This window comes from Megalops cyprinoides, chromosome 24 (genome assembly GCF_013368585.1).
Source record: "Megalops cyprinoides isolate fMegCyp1 chromosome 24, fMegCyp1.pri, whole genome shotgun sequence".
Taxonomy (NCBI): Eukaryota; Metazoa; Chordata; class Actinopteri; order Elopiformes; family Megalopidae; genus Megalops; species Megalops cyprinoides.
Window position 1 is genome coordinate 13,342,991 of NC_050606.1, and position 22,494 is coordinate 13,365,484.

General features: G+C 50.6%; 1 protein-coding gene across 6 annotated transcripts in view; it reads left to right on the plus strand.

Moving 5' to 3' along the window:
* Window positions 1-22,494, plus strand: part of mib1 (mindbomb E3 ubiquitin protein ligase 1) — a 101,857-nt gene that overhangs the window by 19,459 nt on the left and 59,904 nt on the right. For all 6 annotated transcript variants that reach the window (XM_036519597.1, XM_036519598.1, XM_036519602.1 and 3 more), the window contains exons 6-12: window positions 780-984; window positions 2,734-2,917; window positions 5,014-5,158; window positions 5,692-5,825; window positions 11,788-11,895; window positions 14,385-14,582; window positions 16,264-16,415. In XM_036519597.1, the coding sequence (XP_036375490.1) occupies window positions 780-984; window positions 2,734-2,917; window positions 5,014-5,158; window positions 5,692-5,825; window positions 11,788-11,895; window positions 14,385-14,582; window positions 16,264-16,415 (1,126 nt within the window). The remainder of the gene's footprint in view (window positions 1-779; window positions 985-2,733; window positions 2,918-5,013; window positions 5,159-5,691; window positions 5,826-11,787; window positions 11,896-14,384; window positions 14,583-16,263; window positions 16,416-22,494) is intronic.

Sequence of the window (22,494 nt, forward strand, 5' to 3'; positions counted from 1 at the left end):
TGATAAAGAAAAAGCACATAAAGCCCTTGTGTACCCCAACTTCCTACATTAAATGCTTCTCCTAATCCTTGGAATAGAGCCTTACTGATCAAAGCCTGGCCCTGAACTCTATAGAGTGTTCATTGAGGCTCAAGTTTCATCTCATCCTTGTTGAGCTTGTTTGAGCTAATTAAACTCCCTCCTCCAAAGTTCTTCAGGTTGATTTATGAGGAGTTTGAAAGCCTACATTACTGTCCTCCCAGGGCCGGGTTCGAGGAGCCCTTACAGCTGTCGACGTTAAGAACGAGGAGGGTTGTGGCTGATCTTTCGTAACACACAAGTGAAGCTACGCGAACCATTCAGTGGGTGGACCTGATGCTTGCTATCTGACAGATTTGAACCAAAGCGTTAAGCTGTTTTCTCAAAAGCTTAACAGTTCGGTCCGTTCAAGTCTGTGAGTCAGTGAAAGCACATGGTTCATGAGACTTCATCTCCAATCAGTTTTTGGTGTAAGAGTGGAATCTCACTGGGCAGCAGTGTAGCGTGGTGGTAAGGTGCAGCACTCGTAACCAGAAGGTTGCCAGTTCAGTTCCCTGCTGGGGCACTGCTGCTGTACCCTTGGGCATGGGACTTAACCCACAATTGCCCCAGTAAACATCCAACTGTATAAATGGATAATGTAATGTATGCATGTATTGTAACATATGTAAGTTGCTGTCTGCTAAATAACAATGTGATTTAGCGTAATCTTAGTTTATGAATGCCTGACCGTGTCTGGTCTCTCCCACACTCCCTCCCAGGTGAACAGAACGGGAATCGTAACCCCGGCGGACTGCAGATCCAGGACCTGGTCAACATCGACCTGGACCTGGAGATCGTCCAGTCCCTGCAGCACGGTCACGGGGGCTGGACAGACGGCATGTTCGAGACGCTCACCACCACCGGCACGGTCTGCGGCATCGACGAGGACCACGACATCGTGGTCCAGTACCCCAGCGGGAACAGGTGAGGCCGCGGTTGGAGCTGATATCTACTCATTGTCCTGTTCCCTTTCAGTTTCCTAAAGCTCTGTTCCTATCCAGTGTCACTGCTTGACCTGGAAGTATTTCGAATCTGTCTGTGTCTTTGTTTTTTTTTTATTTTTTTATTTCAAATCAGTTCTCCATTATGAAAAACCTGCTTTGTATCCAGAAGGTTGTGTGATCGCACCCTAGTGGGACACTGTTATGAACATACCCGTGAGCAAAGCTCTGTCTGAATTTCTTCTGAAAATATCGCACCGCTTAAATGGGAAAAGTGAAAGATGTAAGCTATCTGAGCCAGCCTCTGTAAGAAACACAGCTTAAATCTTAGGGAAAGTGGGTTACTGCGTGTTCACTTTTACAGGTCAGTAATGGAATGGAAACTATCTCAAGGTGATTACATCACACTATGTCCTATGTAGTCTGAAAAACTAAACTCAAAGAAAATGTGGGTTATCGGGTTTTTCCAGACCTCCCCTCGCCTTCCCCTGTTCAACCGTAATGTTGGGGCTGTTAGTTGAGGGCATTAGCATGAGTCTGAATCCAGGAACTTCTTTGTACTTCAGTCATCCTAATAAAGTTACTGGCATTTGAACAGCCTGTGGCACATCCAAGCACTTCCAATAGCCTCGTCCCAAAGAATGACACTAATCCGTCTGAAGCGCTGGCATCTCGGCTTTGTCCCGAATGGGCCGGCGGTCTCATTCAGCGCGGCGCACGTGCACCCTGACCTGACCTTTGACCTCGCATTAGGTCAAGCATCACAAGTTAAGCCACCGCCCCCACCATATTGCGGGGAGGGGCCGGGGCGAGAGGGGCTTGGGGACTGTCCATTGTGCAGCATTCCGCTGAACCAGCCAGCGAGGTCACCCCCGTCACCTGCCTGATGGCGTCAGCTGTCGGAGCGAAAGCCCCCCCCTCCCTCCCCACCTGGACGCATGCGCCGTCGCCCCCTGCTGGCCGGTGCAGGCGTGCACGGGCCCCGGGGTTTCGGAACGCGACAGATGCCCGGCCGCTAACAATGGGGCCCCCGTGACAGCTCTGACCGGCGGAACAATGCCCCAGCCAGTCTGGCGGATTGTCAGCGGGGCTCCATTGTCCAAATGGTGGTGTCACTCCCTCTCCGCGGCCGCCAGCATGAGCAGATCTTAATTGAATAGTGTGCATCTGGACGGTCTCGCACAAAAGCCAGCTGGTTCGGTGCTTGGCCGCAGAAAGCAGTAGAAGCCGAATTAGTGGGGGCTCATAGGTTTTGTTAGCGGTCGCTGAAAACGCTATGTGAAGGAAATGAATTATTTGGTGCGATATCAGCTGGCAGGACGTCCCACTGAGTGCTCCTGTTGTTTTATCACTGTCTGCTTGCATGTATGTGCAAGTATGTATGTGTGTGTGTGTGTGCGCGTTTACCCATTGCATGTATGTCTCTGTGGTCGCATGCTTATTGGAGTCTATTCGTATGTCCTTGTATAATTAATGTGCATTTTTTGTATGCATTACATTACTGTAACTGAGCAAACACTATTATCCACAGTGACTTATTTGACTTGCAGTTTTTAAAATGTTAAGGGTGTTTATATCCACACATGGATATTTAGTGATGCAGTTTGGGCTATGTACCTGGCTCAAGGGTACAACAGCAAAGCCCCACTGGGGAATTGGTCCAGCAGCCTTTGGATTAGGAGCCCTGTCCCTGACCCGTGTGTGTGTGTGTGTGTGTGTGTCTCTCCCCCAGGTGGACGTTTAACCCGGCGGTGCTGACGAAGGCGAACGTGGTGCGCAGTGGTGAGACAGCGGCCGGCGCGGAGGGCGGCAGCTCCCAGTTCATGGTGGGAGACCTGGTGCAGATCTGCTACGATATCGACCGCATCAAGCTGCTGCAGCGTGGCCACGGGGAGTGGGCCGAGGCCATGCTGCCGGTGAGCGGCCAATCACGGCTCAGACTGTGGGACTCGGGCCACTGCCAGCCAATGACACGCTCAGACTGTAGGACTCAGGTCACTGCCAGTCAATGACACACTCAGACTGTTGGACTCAGGTCACTGCCAGCCAATGACATGCTCAGACTCTACGACTTGGGTCACTGTCAGCCAATGACAGCTCATACTGTAGGACCCAGGCCACTGTCAGCCAATGACACAGCTCAGACTGTAGGACTTATGCCACTTCCAACCATGTTGTTGACTTTCACTGTCACTCAGTGACTTCCTCATAGTTTCGGACTCTAGCCTGTACACAGAACGCGCACCTTAACCGGCTGAGCCACTCGGGAGTCCCGCTGCAGCTTTCAGGCGGGTCTGGAGGGACGCGAGGTTTGCAAGAAGTGCGATTCTCATTAATCAGCGAGATGGCGGGTCGGTCCCGGTTCCCATGTGCTCTGGCCGATCTCGGATAGGTGACTGTACCGCGTGAACTCGCTAACCCTGTGTACTGAACTCATTTAGCTGCTAGGACAGGCGGGGCGCGGCTGCCGCGGGGACATTGAGCTGACGACCTCTACTTGAAAAAAATCTTGGGCCGCTCCTGAAAATGCCACGACGCTTCCTCAAAACCTGTGACAACCGGGGGCTCGAGACGCGTGAAAAGTGATGATGAGCTTGCAACTGATTTCAGGCTCCATTGAGACGCCGTATAGCCCCGGATAATTGGCATGGCTGTTTTTATATGAAACCAAAAGTACAGTTGTAAAGGGCGACATTTTAAGGTAATTCAATTCGAAAGGGAATTGCAGTGGATCGGGCATATTATTCTGTGCTCAGTTCTGCTGAGTGTCACTCTCTCCGTCCCATCCAAGGAACTCTGGGATTGTGCTCGCGGGGCACTGGGGGGTGTGACGAGGCACCTTTTAAAAAGCAGTGATCGGTCAGGCGGTGAGGTCCTGAAGCCGGCCACACTCTCTCTATACCGGCTGCTCTATCGCAGTGCAGAGCCGGCATCTCAGTGAGAACGAGGGGAGTGGTCCTGCTCCCCGTGGGGGGCCTTATGTCACCCACTATCACTGCTGGGACGTCCCACCCGCTTACAGGTACCGCCACTTCCCCGCATCAGCTCTACGGCGTAGGAAAAAAAAGCCATGGCTCGCTCGCACGTCTCGGGGCAGCGCGGAGTGGCGAACGTGGTTTTAAATGACAAATTACAAAGCACAGCGAATCCGCCGTGAATCCCAATTACAAGCCGCCGCCATTAGCAGCTGTCATTTGTCAAACGCTTGTCAGGTGCGCGTGGCGGCTCTGGAGCGAGCGCAACTGCTACCGGGCGTGTGAGCGGGCCCGGTAGCGAGGAGAGGGGCCGGATTTTTCCACGCCAGACCCTAAACCCGTCCTCATTGTTTCCCGTCGTAAAGCAGGCCGTAACGGCGGGCCCGCAATAAAGCGAGCGCCTGTCTGCCAAACGAGCGGCGGCGGGCTTTAAAAGCCGGAGACGGGCAGTTAAAGCGGGCGGCGGCCGCGGCGCCTCCTTTACGGCGGAGATGAAATGCGCGGCGACAGGGAGTCTCGGCCGCGTCCCCCGCGGGTAGAGGACGAACGCAAAGTCAGCCGCCGGTGCTTGTGGGCATGCTCGGTCCGTGGAGCCGCGGTGTAACCTTGTGGGCGGACAGTTCTCGGCACTGATGCACTTACGAAAAAGCAGCCTGAAAACACTGCTCGTTGCTAGGTCTGCTCTTTGAGGGAATCGGTGTGGTTTTTGAGATGGACGCATAAGACTTACTGATTCTCTTTTCGATTCGGATGATGGTTTCTGTGATTTTTTTTTTTTTTTTTGCTCAGTGTCCTGGTGCATGATTGTACACACTCTTTCACATGTTCACATAGAGACACACACATATGCACATGCTGCACACGCACACACACACTGTCTCACTTACACACATACACTCTCACACTAACATACTGGCATGCACCAACAGTGGCACACTGTCTTTCTCGCGCACACACACACACACACACACACACACACAAACAAATGTACACACAGAGATGCCCTCTGATGCCTTTTTTCCTGGTGGCTCTCGCAGACCCTGGGGAAGGTGGGCCGAGTCCAGCAGATCTACTCAGACAGCGACCTGAAAGTGGAGGTGTGTGGGACGTCCTGGACTTACAACCCAGCCGCTGTCACCAAAGTGGCCCCTGCTGGCTCTGCCGTCACCAACGCCTCTGGAGGTATGCTCCAGTCTCTGTTCTCTCTTTCTCTCTCTCTCTCTCGCGCACACACACACTCTTGGAGCTCCATAAAGCACAGAGAGACTGACTGATTCCATAGGAAACACATGATGGTGTAGGGAGCTGTACTCCCTTGTGGCCATTGCTGTTACAGCCTGTGTAGAAGTGTAATATATAAAGGTATTGTATATGAATGAAGTTCATGTTGAACTCTTGGATAAGACTGGATAAGACTAAATCAATGGTGGGTTGACAAAAGTGTGACAAGTTTAATGAGATGCATACATTCTTAAACATGCCAAAGAGTCATAACACAAAGTGAATACAATCATCCAAAAACATTCCACCTTTATTGGAGCAGATAACACACCTTAGGCATATGAAAATGAGCAAGTGAAGGAGGTGGTCTTCCACAGTGTTTTTCCTTAGGCTTCTGATACAGTTCCACCTGGAATGTAGCGGTTTCTTTCTGTCTCTGAGAAGCTGGTTTGTGTGAGTGACGTTGGGTCACGTGACCCCCCCCCCTCCCACAGAGCGCCTGTCCCAGCTGCTGAAGAAACTCTTCGAGACCCAGGAGTCGGGCGACATCAACGAGGAGCTGGTGAAGGCGGCGGCCAACGGGGACCTGGCCAAAGTGGAGGACATCATGAAGCGGCCCGATGTGGATGTGAGTCTGTCGCAGCAGCGCGCGTGCTCATTGGACGAGGATGGCAGCGTGCCGTGCGCTCGGCCAATCAGCTTCACAGCTTGTCCGCACTTCGCAATGATCCGCAACACAAGATGCCCTCACCTGATGAGATTAACATCAGCCGTCCTCCACACTACATTACATCCCATTTATTCAGCAGACGCTCTTATCCAGAGTGACTTCCAGCACAATAGAACATAAGTGTATCCATTCAAGTTGAATGAACAACAGTGTCAGACCAGGCTAACAACACTCCCAGACCAGTGAGTGTGAGCATAACACTGATCAAGCCCCACCACAAGTTAACCTGTGCAACCTGACTAAGCCAAGTATACTACCGTACATCACGGTCACTAGATCCTAGATTTAACAACAGAAAGCACATGTACGATGAGTTTCGACACACACCGCACCCTCACCCGGTGAGTTCGGTGAGCGCCCGCTGCATCTCTGCCAGCTTGAAAATGCAAATCGCAGAGGTGTCTCGCGGGCCCCTCGTCAGAGCAGCCTGAATCATATCTCGCGCCGGCAGGAAGTATCAAAGAGCGGAGCGCCCGGAGCCGGGCTCCCAAAACGCCGCTGTTTGCGTTTGAACGGCCCCGGCGCGGCCCGTGACACGATGTTCCGTCTGCGGCAGCTGTTTCAGGTGGTCCCGACGGGGACGCGCGGGCAGAACAAAGGCCCGTCTCTGGGTGGGGGGTTCGTGGAGGGGGGCTGTTCTGCGGGTTCGCCCGTGGGAATGAAGTCACCGTTTGATGGTATTGATCTGAGGCGGCGAGGAGCCATGTTATTTTTTTTTTTTTTCTTCAGCTTCAACAGCTAAACCCGAGTTCAGTCACTGAACACAGTGCCTCCTTCCGTCCCCTCACCGTACAGAGAGCCTACAATTGGCCCAGGGCGTTGTAGAGGAACCTGAGCACCTTGCAGTCCCTTTTTGCCATTGAACAGCTCCAGCCCCAGAGGTGTCGGTGCTGTAAGGGAACAGGTCTGATTTTGACAGTCGGCCTTGTTACAGCCACTGTATTTTGAGGATTGAGAGAGGGATTGATGTGGCTGAAGCACGCAGTGGTCCGTGCACACTAGCAGTCTCAGTGTGGGGCTGCGTTTAACACTGTTCTCCCACATCCTGGGCCTGATCCATAAACAGTTTTCCACTGTTTTATGCAGTGACCAAAAAAGTGTTAAACAGTTCAAAACTATCTTATATTTTAGATTCTTTAAAGTAGCCATTTTTAGGGATTTCTTACTTCTGTGGCGTCCGGGGGGGGGGGTTGGAGTCTGCCGATTTTGTATACCTGGATATACCCCCACCCCTGTGTTTCTTTACATTTGGAACATGACATCCTTAGGATAACAAAGGTCTTATTTTTAAATCCTGTTGCTCAAATGGAAGACAGACACGTACCCTTCCAAAATGAAAAATGACTGACCTCTGACCTGTCCATGTTAAATGAGCGTTGAAAAAGAACACACTTTTAAATTAGTAATGCGAAAGACTCTGAATTTTGGTGAGACTAAAAGCAGTGTGCTAGAGCAGAAAGCCTGATATGTTGTCGGTAATGGATAACTTTCTGTCATAAGTGTTACATAATTCATCTTCCGAATAGACCCAGTTTCCACAGGATAACTGCTTGCGTTTTGCATCTAGCTTTCACACTTTACCGTATCTGCGTGCTGGCCGTCGCATTTCTCTAGGTTGCGGCCTGCCAGATTTATTTGCAGGTGTGCTTGTTGGCGAATACGGAGCGCAGGCCCAGCGAAGCACTGTACAAGTGATTAATCTGCCTGTGAACACAGCTTCTGTCATTGGGGTTTTTTTTTCCCCTCAACCCCCCCCCAACTCCCCTCCCTTTTCTTAAAGTCGGAACAATTCCGGTTAAGTACCTCTGGATCTGACTGGAACACGCGGTCGCGAGCGCCTGGCACCAGTAGCGCCGTTCCACACTGTTGCCCAAATATCGAGCTCTGAGGGGGGAAGACTCAGCACTTTTCCCCCCCTCTATTTCTCTCTCTCTCTCTCTCTCTCTCTCTCTCTCTCTCTCCCCCTCCCTCCCTCACTGCAAAGGCAAGCAGATCCGTGCCAGAGAGGCCATCGCTCCTCGACGGCGGGCGCCGCGCGAATGCGGCAAAACCGCCGCCGCGTCCGGGGGGGGGGCTGGAGTCTGCCGATTTTGTATACCTGGATATACCCCCACCCCAACCCCCCGCGCCATTCTTCACGGGGGGAGATTTTCTCCACCTGGGGCGATATAGCGAGAGATGAAACCCGTAGATTGTGACCGATATCAGTCCTCTGAAACACATCATAAGAACCGGGTTTTATGGCCGTTGAAGACTGCCTTTAATGTTATCTGGAGTGATTCCGCTTGAGAACAGGGATGTTCCGTATTTGTCTTGTCTCCCAGGTGTGAGAGCTTGGCCGCGTGTCAGTTTACAGAGGGGATGATATTTAACTCTCAGACCTGCATGTGGCAGTACCCTCTTAAAAATGCTTTAAATCTGGTCCTGGATTAGGATTTGAATGGAATTTAGTCCTTAGTGTGTAAAGTAGTCCGACTGATACTGAACAGGTGTACCCTTTTATGAGTGGAGTACCATTTGCTAGGCTGTAATATAATTTATAGAAACTTCAGTTCTTGTATTGTCTTGAGATTCAGTCTTTTCACTTTGCATTCCTATGACATTTAGGCACATGGGGTTTGAGAACAGTGTAAGTGAATAAAAATGCTAAGGTAGAGAACTGCATCAGTAGTGCTGCCCCCTCCAGGGAAGTAAATCTTGTGTGTCTATTGGTGGGTACTGCAAGATATTCTGTAGAAATTTACCAGCTCTATTGGAGCGTATTGTGGAGAGTTGGAGGTGCCTCTTTATTCACCTTGAGTGTGCTCATAAATGGTTCAATTTAACTCCTTACCTGCCCTTATTGTGCAATTTTTATGTTTTCTGGTTACCAGGATGGGCTCAAACCCTGGGTTTGTCTCCTGTTTTGAGTGATACTGTCTACTTGAATGGTAGAATATTGTGCCTTGCCATCATTCAACTGGCACCCTCATCACCTATCCCTGCCCACCCTGATGCAGGAGGGAGGGCAGGGTGGTAGCAAGGCTTCTGATTGGTCTAGAAGGGTGGGCAGCGTGGTAGCAAGGCTTCTGATTGGTACAGGAGGGAGGGCAGGGTGGTAGTGAAGGTTATGATTGGTAAAGGAGGGAGTGAGAGAAACATCAAGACGTTTTGAGAGGAAATTAAGTGGAGAACAAGGAAGGACCCTGGAAGAAGGGTCTGGGAGAGGAAGTCAGAGGGAGGCGTGGAGAGCAGGAGAAAGATCCCAAAAGAGGTGGAAAGGGCACCCTGATAAAGACAGGAGGGAGAAAGTGTGGGGAGAGGCAGAAGGAGAGAGGAAGAAGCCGCGCCCGCTCTGACCCCCGTGCCCTAACCCAGATACGGACCCAGCACGGGCCGTTTAACTAGATCAGCCGCTGCCAAAAATACCTCCCTTCCCCGCAGCGACCGGAGGGCCGGGCCCGTCACCGCTCCAGAGCGCGCCCATTCATCCCCGTCACTCGAAAAGTGCGCTCCCAGACTCGTGTCAGGGAGAGTCACGGCAGGACCCGCTCGCTGCACCTGACGAGGGAGATCCGCCTCTTTCCCAAAGAACAGCCGTTAACAGTGTAACATCAAGCGCCTTCATTCATGTTTGACCGGGAATTTTGTAGAACAGTGATGATGTCACCGCCGACGTAGCACGCACCCCGACCCTTTCCACTGTGTGGGAACAGCCACACAGATGGCAGCCCCCCCCCCCCCCCCCCCCCCGTCCCCTCCTCCCCTGACCGAAACGAACCAACGGCTCTACATCACGCGTTTGTCACAGTGTAAAGTAGTACCCAAATGAATCCGGAATGATTTAATAAAAAGACAATTTGGGGGGATGGAATAATGAACCATAAAGCTAAGTGGCGAAGCTAGCCCCAGAGGACTCGCCTGCCTCTGCTGCTGCTGCTGCTGCTGCTGCTGCAGCTCTCAGTAAGAGCCTGCACAGGACCTGCGCACGGCCCTGCACTCAAGCACACTCTGCAATAAAACATCTGTACCAAGCTAACGCTCATAACCGACACAGAGAGAGAACACCGCACTGACACAGCTGCAGCTTTAGCCACACTCTCTTTACATTGCGGTGGTTACTTATGCAGAACAGAACTATACGCTGCTGCATCAGGGTCTGTTTCTGCTCAGCGTATGTAAAACACATCCAGGGGGTTTTCATTCTCTGATTTGTTCTGCCAGTGTACAGCTTTATCGCTGTTTCTGTGCTATTTACCTCATGCTCTGGGGGAAGGTCTGTTATAGCTTTTTACTTGGGCAATGTTATCTGTTATGAGACTAATTTGCATTGCAACTGCAATACTTGAGGAGCACTAAGTAGAGAAATAAAATATAAAAAAATGGATTGTTAATTTTCGATAGATAATAAAAACTACATGTACTAGATGCAGATGTACTAGATGTGAGCGTGTCTATCAGTACGTATTATATTTTGCAAACCCTCTGTTTTTCTGCAGTATTTGAGGTAAATGGCCTTATTAGCATTCAAACCCACGAGCCTCAGCCATCCAGTCCAGCAGTCTAGCCTTTAGGACGGCCAAAGTCCTCATTACCTCACCTTGAGCAGCTATCCCCAAATAAATAGGATCCAGGCGCTTTTCATCTCAGATTTGCTTGCTGGCCCTAACGAGGGTGAGGGAAATTGGCACAGAGGGAGCAGTGAGCTGTACTGCTGGCATGGCTCCGCTCTGCGAGCGCTTCGCTTCGAACACCAGCACTCCCGCTTCCCAGCCTGTGCGTCTTAGCAGGTGCAACGAGGGAGCTGGCGTGGGGGCGGGGCTACGCGCGACATCACTCTCGCTGGGATTGGCTGGAGCCTCGAGGGGCGGAGACGGGAAGGAACGGTGCTGCCTGTACAGCGATAGTGAGAGTGAAGCGGGTGGGCGGGAGCGCAGCAGGCTCTCTGTTGCCCCCTTCTCTTCGGGCATTGCAGTGTTGGTGCTTTTGGGAAGGTGAAGGTTGGCGGAGCAGCACGGCACATACCTTCCTATGTAGATCCGCTATAAAATAGCTCTTTCAGAACGACACCATTTGAACATTGCTTGACCCTTTGCAGTGTAGTCCTCACTTCTTCTCTGGACCCTGAGTGTGCATTCCATCGTACGGAAAGCAGAGACTACTCACTTCTGCTAGAGCCCCACACGTACAATAAGGACTGCATCTCCCCTTCCTGACTGCGCTGCACAGGCGACCCACAGGGTGGCGCTCTTCTCTCCCACCAGCAGCAAACTGTCCTCATGCTTGCTTTTGGTGGAGTGTGCTTGGCCAGGGTGTCATTGGCGGGGTCAGATAATGACAGGTGCTTGGTCACTGTGCAGCCTATAGCTTAGACAGAGCTGAGGGAAGAGAAGGTGTGACACTTTTCTACCACATACCCTTCATTTTCTGCCAGAGTGAGATTACTGGTGGATTTTGGGTTCAGCGGGGAGACAGATTCAAGCCGGGAGTCACCTCCGAGATGTGGGTTTGGGAGGTCGATCGTCTCTGAACTTCAAGACCCCGCTCTCCCAAATCCTCACAGCCTCTCCCTCCATTTTGCGCTGAAAGCTGGTTTAGGATGAAAAAGTGGACAGTCAGCCTCTCTTTCTCCTGCCACAGCGCTTTGTGGGGCCGAGCGAGCGACGGGGCTGCGTGTGCCAGCGCACTGAGCCCTGGCACGCCGCCCCGCTGCTTCTCACAAGAATAATTGCGGGAAGCGGGCGGAGGGGGAGGGAGGGGGGGGAAGGAGGGGGAGGGGAACGGCCGTTAATCCCGCAGGAGAGCCCGCGTCAGTATCCATGCGCTCGCGTGCCGCCCGCTTCCCGCTGCGCCGCGGCTCACGTGCGCCTGTCTCTCACAGGTGAACGGGCAGTGCGCCGGACACACCGCCATGCAGGCCGCCAGTCAGAACGGCCACGTGGACGTCCTCAAGCTGCTGCTCAAGTACAACGTGGACCTGGAGGCCGAGGTAAGCGCCCCGCCCGAAACGTCTGAGAACGCTGCATTACATTGCATTACATTATTGGCATTTAGCAGACAGAGCGACTTATATCGATTTCAGTTTTTTACGCTATCCATTTATACAGCTGGATATTTACTGAGGCAGCTGTGGGGTAAGTACCTTACCCAATGGTACAGCGGCAGTGCCCCAGTGGGGAATCAAACTGGCTACCTTTCAGTTACAAGCTCTGCTCCTTACCAGGATGTTACACTGCCACCACAGGGGTGGAGAACCACTCCACCCCTCCCCCCAGTTCTGTCCCCTGTTACTACCCCCCTTCTCCATCGCCCCCATGGCCCCTAGGGTCTTCCCTGGCCAGTTCACTCCTATATTATCATTACCTTCTCAGAATTTTCTTGGAGGCTGTCAGATGTTTTTACGACTTGCAGCTACTGAGGCGATGTGCATAGCTTCCTTTTTGAGATGAGATTAATCGAACCTCTGCTTTTTCCATTCTTTTGCCTACTCAGGCTTGAATGAAAGCTTTCCTTTTATCCTTTTGATAGATACGCATTCTCTGTGTAATGTTAAAGCCCTGTACTGACAGCAGTTGGTAATTGGGCTCAGAGGATCGTTGAACATTTCTGTATATTTTTTCCAAAAAAATGTGAATATTCATACTTACGAAAATCTTTCATTTCGTAAAATACGAGTTGACGGAGCGCATCAAATTACCTTACCAAAGAGCCGTGCTAATGCACTGTGTCTTCCTGTCATGTGTTATCTGATGGAAAGAGTCTGTGCTGTTGGATATTGATTCCATCCGAACGGGCTTTTTTTTGGGAGCTGCGGAGCATAAAAGAGGTGGGACAGAGGAAACCGCGTCACCTTAGCCGTAATATTGAGGCTGAAGTTTTATGAAGGCCACAAAGTGAGCGGAAAACATCGTAAAAACGAGCAGGGTCTTAATATGCAGGCCGTCCCACGCTCCCGATGCTCCTTATGTTCACCTTTAAAAACTGCAGGGGCTGGGTGGGTGCGTGCGTGTGTGTGGTGGTGGTGGGGGTGGGGGCACGCATCGTTATTCACCGACACGCTAACGTGGAGAAGATTCATCTGCTCATAATCACAGCCCATTATTCATGGTTTCATACGGCTTGTTATTTCACGGGTGTCCAGGTGCTGGCACCGTGTCGCCTATCACGAGTGGAATTTACAACCAGCCCAGCGGCCTTCCCGAACGGGAGTAAAGTTTGAGTGTCGCCCCTCTGCGTCGCAATGCTGTCCCTGAGACAAGTGGAGATGCCTCAGTCAGAGGACAAGACGAGCCCTTCGATTTCTGGAACATTCGTTAAGCTAAATCGTTTCGTGTGACACACCTGAATTGAGCGTGTGTTATGTAGTGTCATAGTTCTTCGAGCCATAAGCCAAAATCACACAAGCCTGTTGTATATTTGTATATATTTATATTTTTAAGGGATTTAAAGGTGGTTTTTCAAGGCCAGTACAGATAGTTTGGAATATCCATTCGCTGGTTCCGGTGCACACAACTGTTGTCTGTGAGGTAGAAAGGGCTGTTAACATCCTGTTAATGTCAGACATGAAATTAGGCTACGCTACCAATTAAAGGAACTGCCTGTTGTCTCCTTTTTAACTGCCAATATTTGTTCCGAAGTCCCCGCTTTATTGTCCATGTAATCATAATTGGTCAGTTTTGATGGTGCTGCTATGCCAAGCCCCTAAAAATCACTGCCAGTTGAAACGCTTGTTTTTTCAGAACTCCTTGTTCAGTATTGGTAGGAATCCTACAAGGGATCAGCATTAGTAAGGGATACTGTACTGTTTGTTTGGGTTTTCCGAGTGGCTGTGGAGCTGGTCGAACCATACAGTCTTGCGCCCATTGAGCTGCTCCCCCCAGAGCAATTGCAGTACCTTCATCTGACCACTAGATGGTGGAAAGGCAAAAAGACACACAAAGGACACTGCAGTCCCTTGGTGCTGCCTTGTTTTTGCTGGTGTTGTTTTTTTATTCTGTTATGTATTTCTTTTTTATTTGCTTGGATGATGCCCTTACCCAAAGTGACCTGTGTACTTTGCTTTTTTGAATATTGGCTTGTCATACATGGCACTGAGTCAAGTAAGGTGAAAAACATCGCTCAAGGGTACAAAGGAAGTGTCCCACCAGGGAATCAAACCCGCAGCCATTTGGTCCCAAGTCCAGTTCATTAACGTCTCGTTCAGAGCCCCTTGAAATCTCCAGCGCTGGCATAGCTTCAGAAGCACATCGACTGACAATTTGGGAGATGGGGCTAATGTGTGGCAGGAGTGTCTCAGCTTCCTGCCAGCGTAATTATCATCACCTATTATGAGCGGCTCCATGTAACCTAAGGGACCGTTTCTGGCCGGGAAACACATGGCGTCATCACCTGATAGGGTCTTTAGGAGGGTGGAGCGGTGAGGTGTGTCGGATAAGCTGGTGGCTGGAAGGTAACGGTCTGTCCTGTGACCCTGCTCAGGACAAGGACGGGGACCGGGCGGTGCACCACGCCGCGTTCGGGGACGAGGGCTCCGTCATCGAGGTGCTGCAGCGGGGAGGCGCCGACCTGAACGCCCGAAACAAGCGCCGGCAGACCCCCCTGCACATCGCTGTCAACAAGGGCCACCTGCAGGTGGTGAAGACGCTGCTGGACTTCGGCTGCCACCCCAGCCTTCAGGTGTGTGTGCTGTACTACCGCGTACTGTCTCACTGACCACTCTACTGCGTACTGTCTCACTGACCACTCTACTGCATTCTACACAGTCTCACTGACCACTCTACTGCGTACTGTCTCACTGACCACTCTACTGCATTCTACACAGTCTCACTGACCAGTGTACTGCGTACTGTCTCACTGACCAGTGTACTGCATTCTACACAGTCTCACTGACCAGTGTACTGCGTACTGTCTCACTGACCAGTGTACTGCATTCTACACAGTCTCACTGACCAGTGTACTGCCTACTGTCTCACTGACCACTCTACTGCACACTATCTCACTGACCACTCTACTGCGCACTGTCTCACTGACCAGTGTACAGCGTACTGTCTCACTGACCGATATACTGCACTGTCTAACTGGTAGCTATACTGCGTACTGTCTCACTGAGTATTTAGCCAGATAAGGAATGGCTGGCCATGTACTGACGGTGTTCCACCAGATTCAGTTTAGGAAAACAGCGTTTCTCATACAACTAGCAATCTGCAAACAGGGCAACCATCCCAGCGCTGAACAACTTCGCGGTCTATTAAGCCTGCCTGTCGGTAGTTACCCGTAATATAATTGCAGGGAATATTTGCATCTTAACACCTTTACTAATTTGTTTTACCACGCTACATCTTCGCCTCTTTAACTGCGTGAGTCAGTGCTGGCTAACTGTGAGTTTCAAGGTTCACCCTTTGGTGAAGGAGGGAGGGCCGGTGCAGTATTGCAGAGGCAACCCACCTCATCCCATCTCTATTTGCCGGCGCTCCTGTGTATCCAAGACTATCCCCTCTGTGTCTGTGAGCAGCTAACGTGTGCACCCTGTCTGTTGGGGTTGTTCGGATTCACCGTGCTGCCCTTTGTCCCCTCCCCCTCCCCAGCCCGGTGCGCCGTACGGACAGTTCGTGATTAGCGTGAGAGAGTCCACGCTTTCTGCGTCTCCGCTGAGGTGGGAATACTTTGTTCCAGTGAGATGAGACCACCCATAAAAAAAAAAAAAAAATGGACCGGAGCATTTGTACCAGGCTTACGTCAGCCGCTCTAGCTGCAGAAGCAAGCCCTCCCCCAACCTTCCTCTCCATCATAATGCGCTCCCTCACACAGCCGTGTCTGTCTGGGCCGCTGCCCAGACGCACATTAGCTCCTTCAGCCCCGGAGTCCTCCAGATCAGACCGGCCTGCTTTTTCTCGCGCTCTGCTCTCTGCTGCCGCTGTGTTACAGCGGGGAGCTGTGCTCTCCACAGTGCGGCTTCGTGAGGGGGGCCTCCGGCCTGCTGCAGCTGCCAGTCACCTTCACACAGGTGTCTGGAGTCTGAGGCCGCTGTTAGTAGCGGTAGGAAGTGTTTGGCAGACGCAAGTGTGTGGGAGAGGTAAAAATGACTAAGTGAGGTGGGCAGCCTTGTGGAGTGTTGGTGGGAACGCTCTGAAGAAACTTGAGTCCAGAACCAGCTCCATAAACATTCATAAACGCAGGTGTTTTTTCTTTAAAATAATTCAAAAGATGGTATTATTCGCATAGCAGTGCATTCATTGGTGTAATCCATGCTGTTCTGTAATTCATTTTGAGCTACAGTGAGGAAGGGCAAGGGGGAAGGCAGTGGATGAAAGCGATCTTGAGTGCAGGCAGTGGTTGAACTCTGCGCTGCCCCCTACAGGACTCAGAGGGAGACACCCCCCTCCATGATGCCATCAGTAAGAAGCGGGATGACATGCTGTCAGTGTTGCTGGAGGCAGGTGCTGATGTCACCATCACGAATAACAACGGCTTCAATGCCCTGCACCACGCAGCCCTGCGAGGGAACCCAAGGTATGTGGCCTTCCTTTCTTCCACCAATCACAAACCCCAGATATATGCCCTTAGGCTCCTCATCCAGTTACAAACCCCAGGCACAAAATGACAGGTTTTTCCCTTAATCTCACATTGTATGCCCACAAAGGAAGGTCAAGGCCTGCTCCTGAGTCTGGGTGGCTCGGAATTTTGTCCGAATTTTTGGTTGTAACGGGAGGAACCAACTATAGATATGGTGGTATCCTTCAGTCGGTGACTCTACCAAACTGACTGACTGGCTAATCGGCTCCTGCAGTAACAGCCTTCTACCACCAGAGGCCGTAGCAGCAGCAGGCCAATGTTGGAGTTCGCGTTTTTAAATGTGCACTTTTTATATTTATGTTTGCTATTCTCGTTTCATGCCGTTTGGAAATGCAAGAGCTTAATTAATGAAATGGCTAAACGTTTGCGAGCGTGATGGGTGTGTGTGAGGTTTGTGAAGACCAGGGTGTAATGGAAAAGATAACGATTTGCTTATATATGGCTGCTCTCATAAGAGGATGACAAAACGCTTAAGTCCCTCTACGCAGTGTACCACAAACCAGATGATATACAGCAGTCATTTGTAAGGCAAATGGAGGATTTTGAATAGCGGGTTTAGCATGGATAATGAGCTGGGAAGACTGTTTGTAATTTGACGGAATCTGAGTATTAGGAGGAACAGACAGAGCTCAGGTGTGGCGCTGCATCGGATTACCGATTCTTTCCCCCTGACCGTATCCGTTTCAGTCCTGTGCGCTGATCCCGATGCTAGCGTTTCAGGAAGTCTGTTTCTCTGCGAATACTGTGTGCTTTCCATCATCGCCGCGCCTTCCGAGCAACAGAGTCATCAGAGTGAGGGGAAGTAAACAAAATTAATTCAGGAACAATATTACGGAGTACAAAATCTTTAATTATGCTTCAGACCAAAACATTTTTATAATCTGTACTCCCAGCTCCCTAGCCGTTTCGTAGCCAGTTCATTAAAGTGGATCCACTGGCTCAGTGAAAGCAAGCAGATATCAAACATGAGTAAAATTATACTCACCATAAAGTAATACAACATAAGAGTGTTGACCCAAGGAAAGCATTGTACATGAAGGGCCCATATTGTAGGCTTGCATTTATTCATTTTGCTTATTTGTTCTGTTTAAAGTTTGAATGCGTTTATCAGTAAACAAGAAAACATGATAGGATTACTCCTGATGACAGCTGATGTTCTTGGCTTTGCATGAGAGCCGAGTTAGACTTTTTCAATTTGTAATCCGTGTTGAAAGTTGCTTGTGTCTTTCTTGAAGGTCACTGCTGGAAACCTGGGTGAAAGGATGTAAATGAGGATAGTATTGTCATATTGTGTTAAAGAGCATGAAAAAATGTGAATGGCAATAGATATCTAACATTGTGTTAAAGAACGTGAAAGGATATGAATGGGGTTAGTATTATTATTATTATTAATGCGTTAAATGACGTGAATGGAGAGAGCATTATAAACTAGTCTGAAAGGATATGTGTGTGAGTGTGAGTTAAAGGATGTGAGTGGGGACAGAATTCTAAGTGTGTGTTAAAGGATGTGTGTGGGGACAGCATTGTAAGTGTGTGTTAAAGGATGTGTGTGGGGACAGCATTGTAAGTGTGTGTTAAAGGATGTGTGTGGGGACAGCATTCTAAGTGTGTGTTAAAGGATGTGTGTGGGGACAGCATTCTAAGTGTGTGTTAAAGGATGTGTGTGGGGACAGCATTGTACAGTTCAGGAAGCGTTATGTATAAGACAGGAGGAGGAAATCTCAATGATGAAATGGCCGATCATCCACTGCAGTAAATTCCACTATTTCTGGAGCCGTTGTGCCCTTGGATTGTCGCAGTCTAATTTCTGAGAATGCTGCAATCATCACTGCAGAAACAGCTGTGTTGCAGTTTGCTTTCTCTGTCTGCAGGTAACAGCTTTTTATTTTGCTCCCTTTTTTTTTTTTTAAGAATGCAAAATGCCCAGAGGAGTTGGTTACTTTCAGATGGTTAACCAGATTTGCTGGGTTAAATTTCCCCAAGCTCTCTCCTCCACACGAGTCTTTGAAGAGTGGTTAGTTTCTTTTTGAGAGGAAAAAAAAAAAAATCCACACTGCTGCCACTAGCTAGCCGAGTCTAAATTTGCGTAGCAGATAAGATTGCGTCACGGCTTTGGCGTGTCCTGTGTTTGTTTAATTATGTCGAAGCTGCGTTTGAGTGTCATTGACGGTGTACGACTTCCCATCGGCCTGTAACACAGGGAGTATAAGATTCTGTTTATTGGGCGGGTGCCATGACGCTGCACTGGTGCAGCCTTAGTTATGAGCTGGGGAAGAATGGCTTGTCAGGCGTGTCCCGGTGAAGACATTAATGTGTCTGTCGTAGGGAGGCCTTGAAGGTTCGTCTCCTTCTAGTGGCCTGCGCTTTATTTGGCTCCTGGGCACTGCTGTGGTTCTCCCGGGTTTGTATCTCAGGTGGAGCCGGTGTGCCCCAGCGCAAGGTGTTTTATCTTTATTACTCCAGTACACATCAAGCTCTACAAATGGGGCCGGAGGATGTGAAAGATGTGCAGGTTTATGCATCGCGGCTACGTCTCCCTGGGCGAAAAGCATCCACAAAGCAAATAAACGATTATGATGGAAAAATTTCTAAGACGCAGCTGCCTCGGGTCTATTCTCTGGGACTTAATCTGGGTTCTCAAATCAAGTGCTCTATCAGTGGACGCCAGGAGAAGCAAACTGCAAAAAAAACAATCTGCTTGTAAACGTATTTCAAACCAAAATGAGGTTTACAGGGGCCTCGTCTTGCCTTTAACATGTTATTTTCTGTAAATAAGCCGCTAAGCACGCCGGAGATTGCATTTCAGTTTCTACAGTAATACCGGTGCGTGCGTTCGCGTGTACATGCAAGTCCTCCCCGACTCGGTGTCAATGTGTAATTGACTCTGCATTGATCACTGCAGCGGGATATGAATGCCCTGGACGTGAGTAAGAATTGACCAGGTGGCGCTGGGGTGGATCGGAGTCGATGGAGTGGACTCGGGGCATTGAGCCAACCCTGTAGGCGTTTTAACCCGCCCAAAGGCTAATTCGCCCGCCACCTTGAGGGGCCAATCCCCCCCCACAACACGGGACGGGGCCCTCCACCTTATTATGGTTCTCAGTGGTCATTATTCCTTCGGCCGGATGCTTTTTAAGGACGCCTCTCGGAGAGGAGATCCGAAAAAGCCGATAGGAGAGCTTACGCAAGCAGTGATTATTTCCACCCGGGGCCCGGGACGGCATCGGTTCCCCAATTAACTCCACAGGTGATCCAATTTCTCACAGCGGTCGCCAGGGTCCGCCGTGTTCCTGTCGCTGCGCAGGCTTTCACAATTAGTTATCACACTCACACACTCACACACACACACGCTCATACACACCCGGAGTCGGCCGGTGCAGTCTGACGGGCCCGTTGTCCTTGATAGCAGCTATTTATGTCCCGGCCCAGAGACGGCGTGCGGCAGTGAATTGTTCGGGGCTGCCAGGCCAGAGCAAACGTTTGGGATAGCGCGTGCTGATTAAACGCACCATTTAAAACGGCGAGGTGAGGGCGGGCCAGGACGGCGGGGGAGGGGTGGACGGGATTACAGAATCGGTCTTTTTAAAAAAAAGAAAAAGAAAACTCCCCCGTAATAATAGCTTCCAACCTTCGAGAGGGGAGTTCTGCACCTCCCAGCTCACTTTTGGAAGCTGTGCCTCTGCTCTGACACCAGGGGGACCGTGCCGGTGCCTCCGGCCTGATCCGCCAGATGCAGGGGTCGCTCCCCTAACCTGACATCCATCCTCCCGGCGGGGGAACACACAGAGCAAGGGTCAGAGGCCTGTCGCCCATTACATCCAGCCCTGACAGGCTAACACGCGCTGCCAGAAGGATGGCTGTGTTTCTCCCCGCATGCGCTGATGGATTGTGCGTTATAACAATAATCTGGATTGCTTCCCACTTGTGCCTGACATTCTATTTCAGGGCAGCTCTCGAAGATGCATTGAAGTCATTTTTAAACCCCCCCCCAATGCCACATCATCCGGTAATAGTGTTAAGGAAAGAAAATAAAGTGATCCGTTTAGGTTGCGACTTTTGTCTGAATCGAGGGCGGCTCACCACTTCCAGCCGGCCCGGGTGAAGAAAGCCTATGTTACCCAGAATTCCTACAGCTTCTGCCTCCTTCAGTTGACGTGGTGTCTTTGAGCTCTCGGCAGTGCCGTTTGGCTTTAGAGGTGAGAACGGTCAGTAATCTGTATTTATCGTGTTCTCGCGCTGTAAAACTGCTTTGTTCCGTCTCCTCACTATCAGAGAAAGCGAGGATATATGTTACCTCTCTGAACCCCCTTCTCACAATTTCCTTTTATTTCCCAGCTGAGCTTCCACACAGCGTTTCATTAAAGTGCCCCAGTGGACTGCACCAAAACCGAACCCATCCCATACATCGGCAGTGTAGCATAGCGGTAAGGTGCAGGGCTTGTAACTGAAAGGTTGCCGGTTCGATTCTCTGCCGGGGCACTGCTACTATACCCTGGGGCAAGGTACTTAACCCACAATTGCCTCAGGTAATATCCAGCTGCATAAGTGGATAACATGTAAAAATTGTAACCAATGTAAGTCACTTTGGATAAGAGCATCTGCTAAATGACAATAATGTAATGTAAAGAGGCACCTACTGCAGCTAGGGGACTTGATGTTTTTTCATCGTGGCGTTTTATGTGAAAGGCAGTGTATGTGAGAATGCAGTGCACTTGCACTGTGAGTTGTACACCTTGTGAGCACGCTTCCGTGTTGGTCTCCGATGCAGGTGCGTATGTACGGGTGGAGCTCTGCGTTCAGAACCCAGGGATCCCAGTGCTTCTGTGTGCAGAGTGTAAGTCACGCTGCAGAAGTGGAGCCGTGTAGCAATATCAGTTTGAATAAAACATGGGGTTTGCTCAGCCTGCAGCCACAGACCTGTGGCAGGTGGGTAAGGTGTAAAGCGTACCATGCGGATTTTACCTTCAGAGTGTTTGCGTGTGTGCTCCACAGGGACACCAGTGTGGCGTAGCAGCAAGGAGCAGGGCTTGTAACCAAAAGGTTGCTTCTTCGATTCCCTGCTAGGGTGCTGCTGTTTTACCCCTGGGCTAGGTACAACCCACAGTTGCCTCAGTTAATATCCAGCTGTATAAAAATAAGAAATTGTAACCTGCTGTATGTAAGTCGCTCTGGATAAGAGCGTCTGATAAATGACAATAGTGTAATGTAATGTAAATGTCCGCGGCTGTAGCTGCGGTCACAGAGCCAAGGGGCAGGGGCAGGCTGCTTTAGCGGGTGCAGTGTGGAGGGGGTTGTTTAAGCGCTGCGGGGGGCTGTGGGGGGGGGGGGGGAGCAGAAGTTATTAAGGGAAAGTCAACATGAGAGAGGAGCAGGGTGACTGATGAGCCGGCGTGGCGTCTCCAACACGGAGACAAATCAAATGAACCCGCAGGATCTCCCGCTAATGGCCGGGCTTTACTATACATCACCTTCCTCATCGCTCAGCCGTACGGGTGGGGGTGTGTGTGTGTGTGTGTGTGTGTGTGTTTACATGCATCATACTGGCCTATGAGTGCAAGTGGGCATCCTGTGTGTGTGTGTGTGTGTGTGTGTGTGTGTGTGTGTGTGTGTGTGTGTGTGTGTGTGTTTACATGCATCATACTGGCCTATGAGTGCAAGTGGGCGTCCTGTGTGTGTGTGTGTGTGTGTGTGTGTGTGTGTGTGTGTGTGTGTGTGTGTGTGTTTGTGTGTGTATGTGTGCGTGCGCGTGTGCGTGCACGCGTACCCATCATACTGGTCTATGAGTGTGAGTAGGCTGTGTGTGTGTGTGTGTGTGCGCATGCTCATCATACTGGCTCGTGAGTGCAGGTGGGAGTTCTCTGTGCGTGTGTGTGCGCGCGTGCGTGTGTGTGTGTGTGTGTGAGTGGAAGAGAGCAACCCCGGGTTGAGACACTGTGTTTAAGGTGCTAGGTTTCAGCTGTCCTTGTATGTATGTGTACGGGTGAGTTTGTGTGTGTTTGTGCGAGCGTGTGTCTGT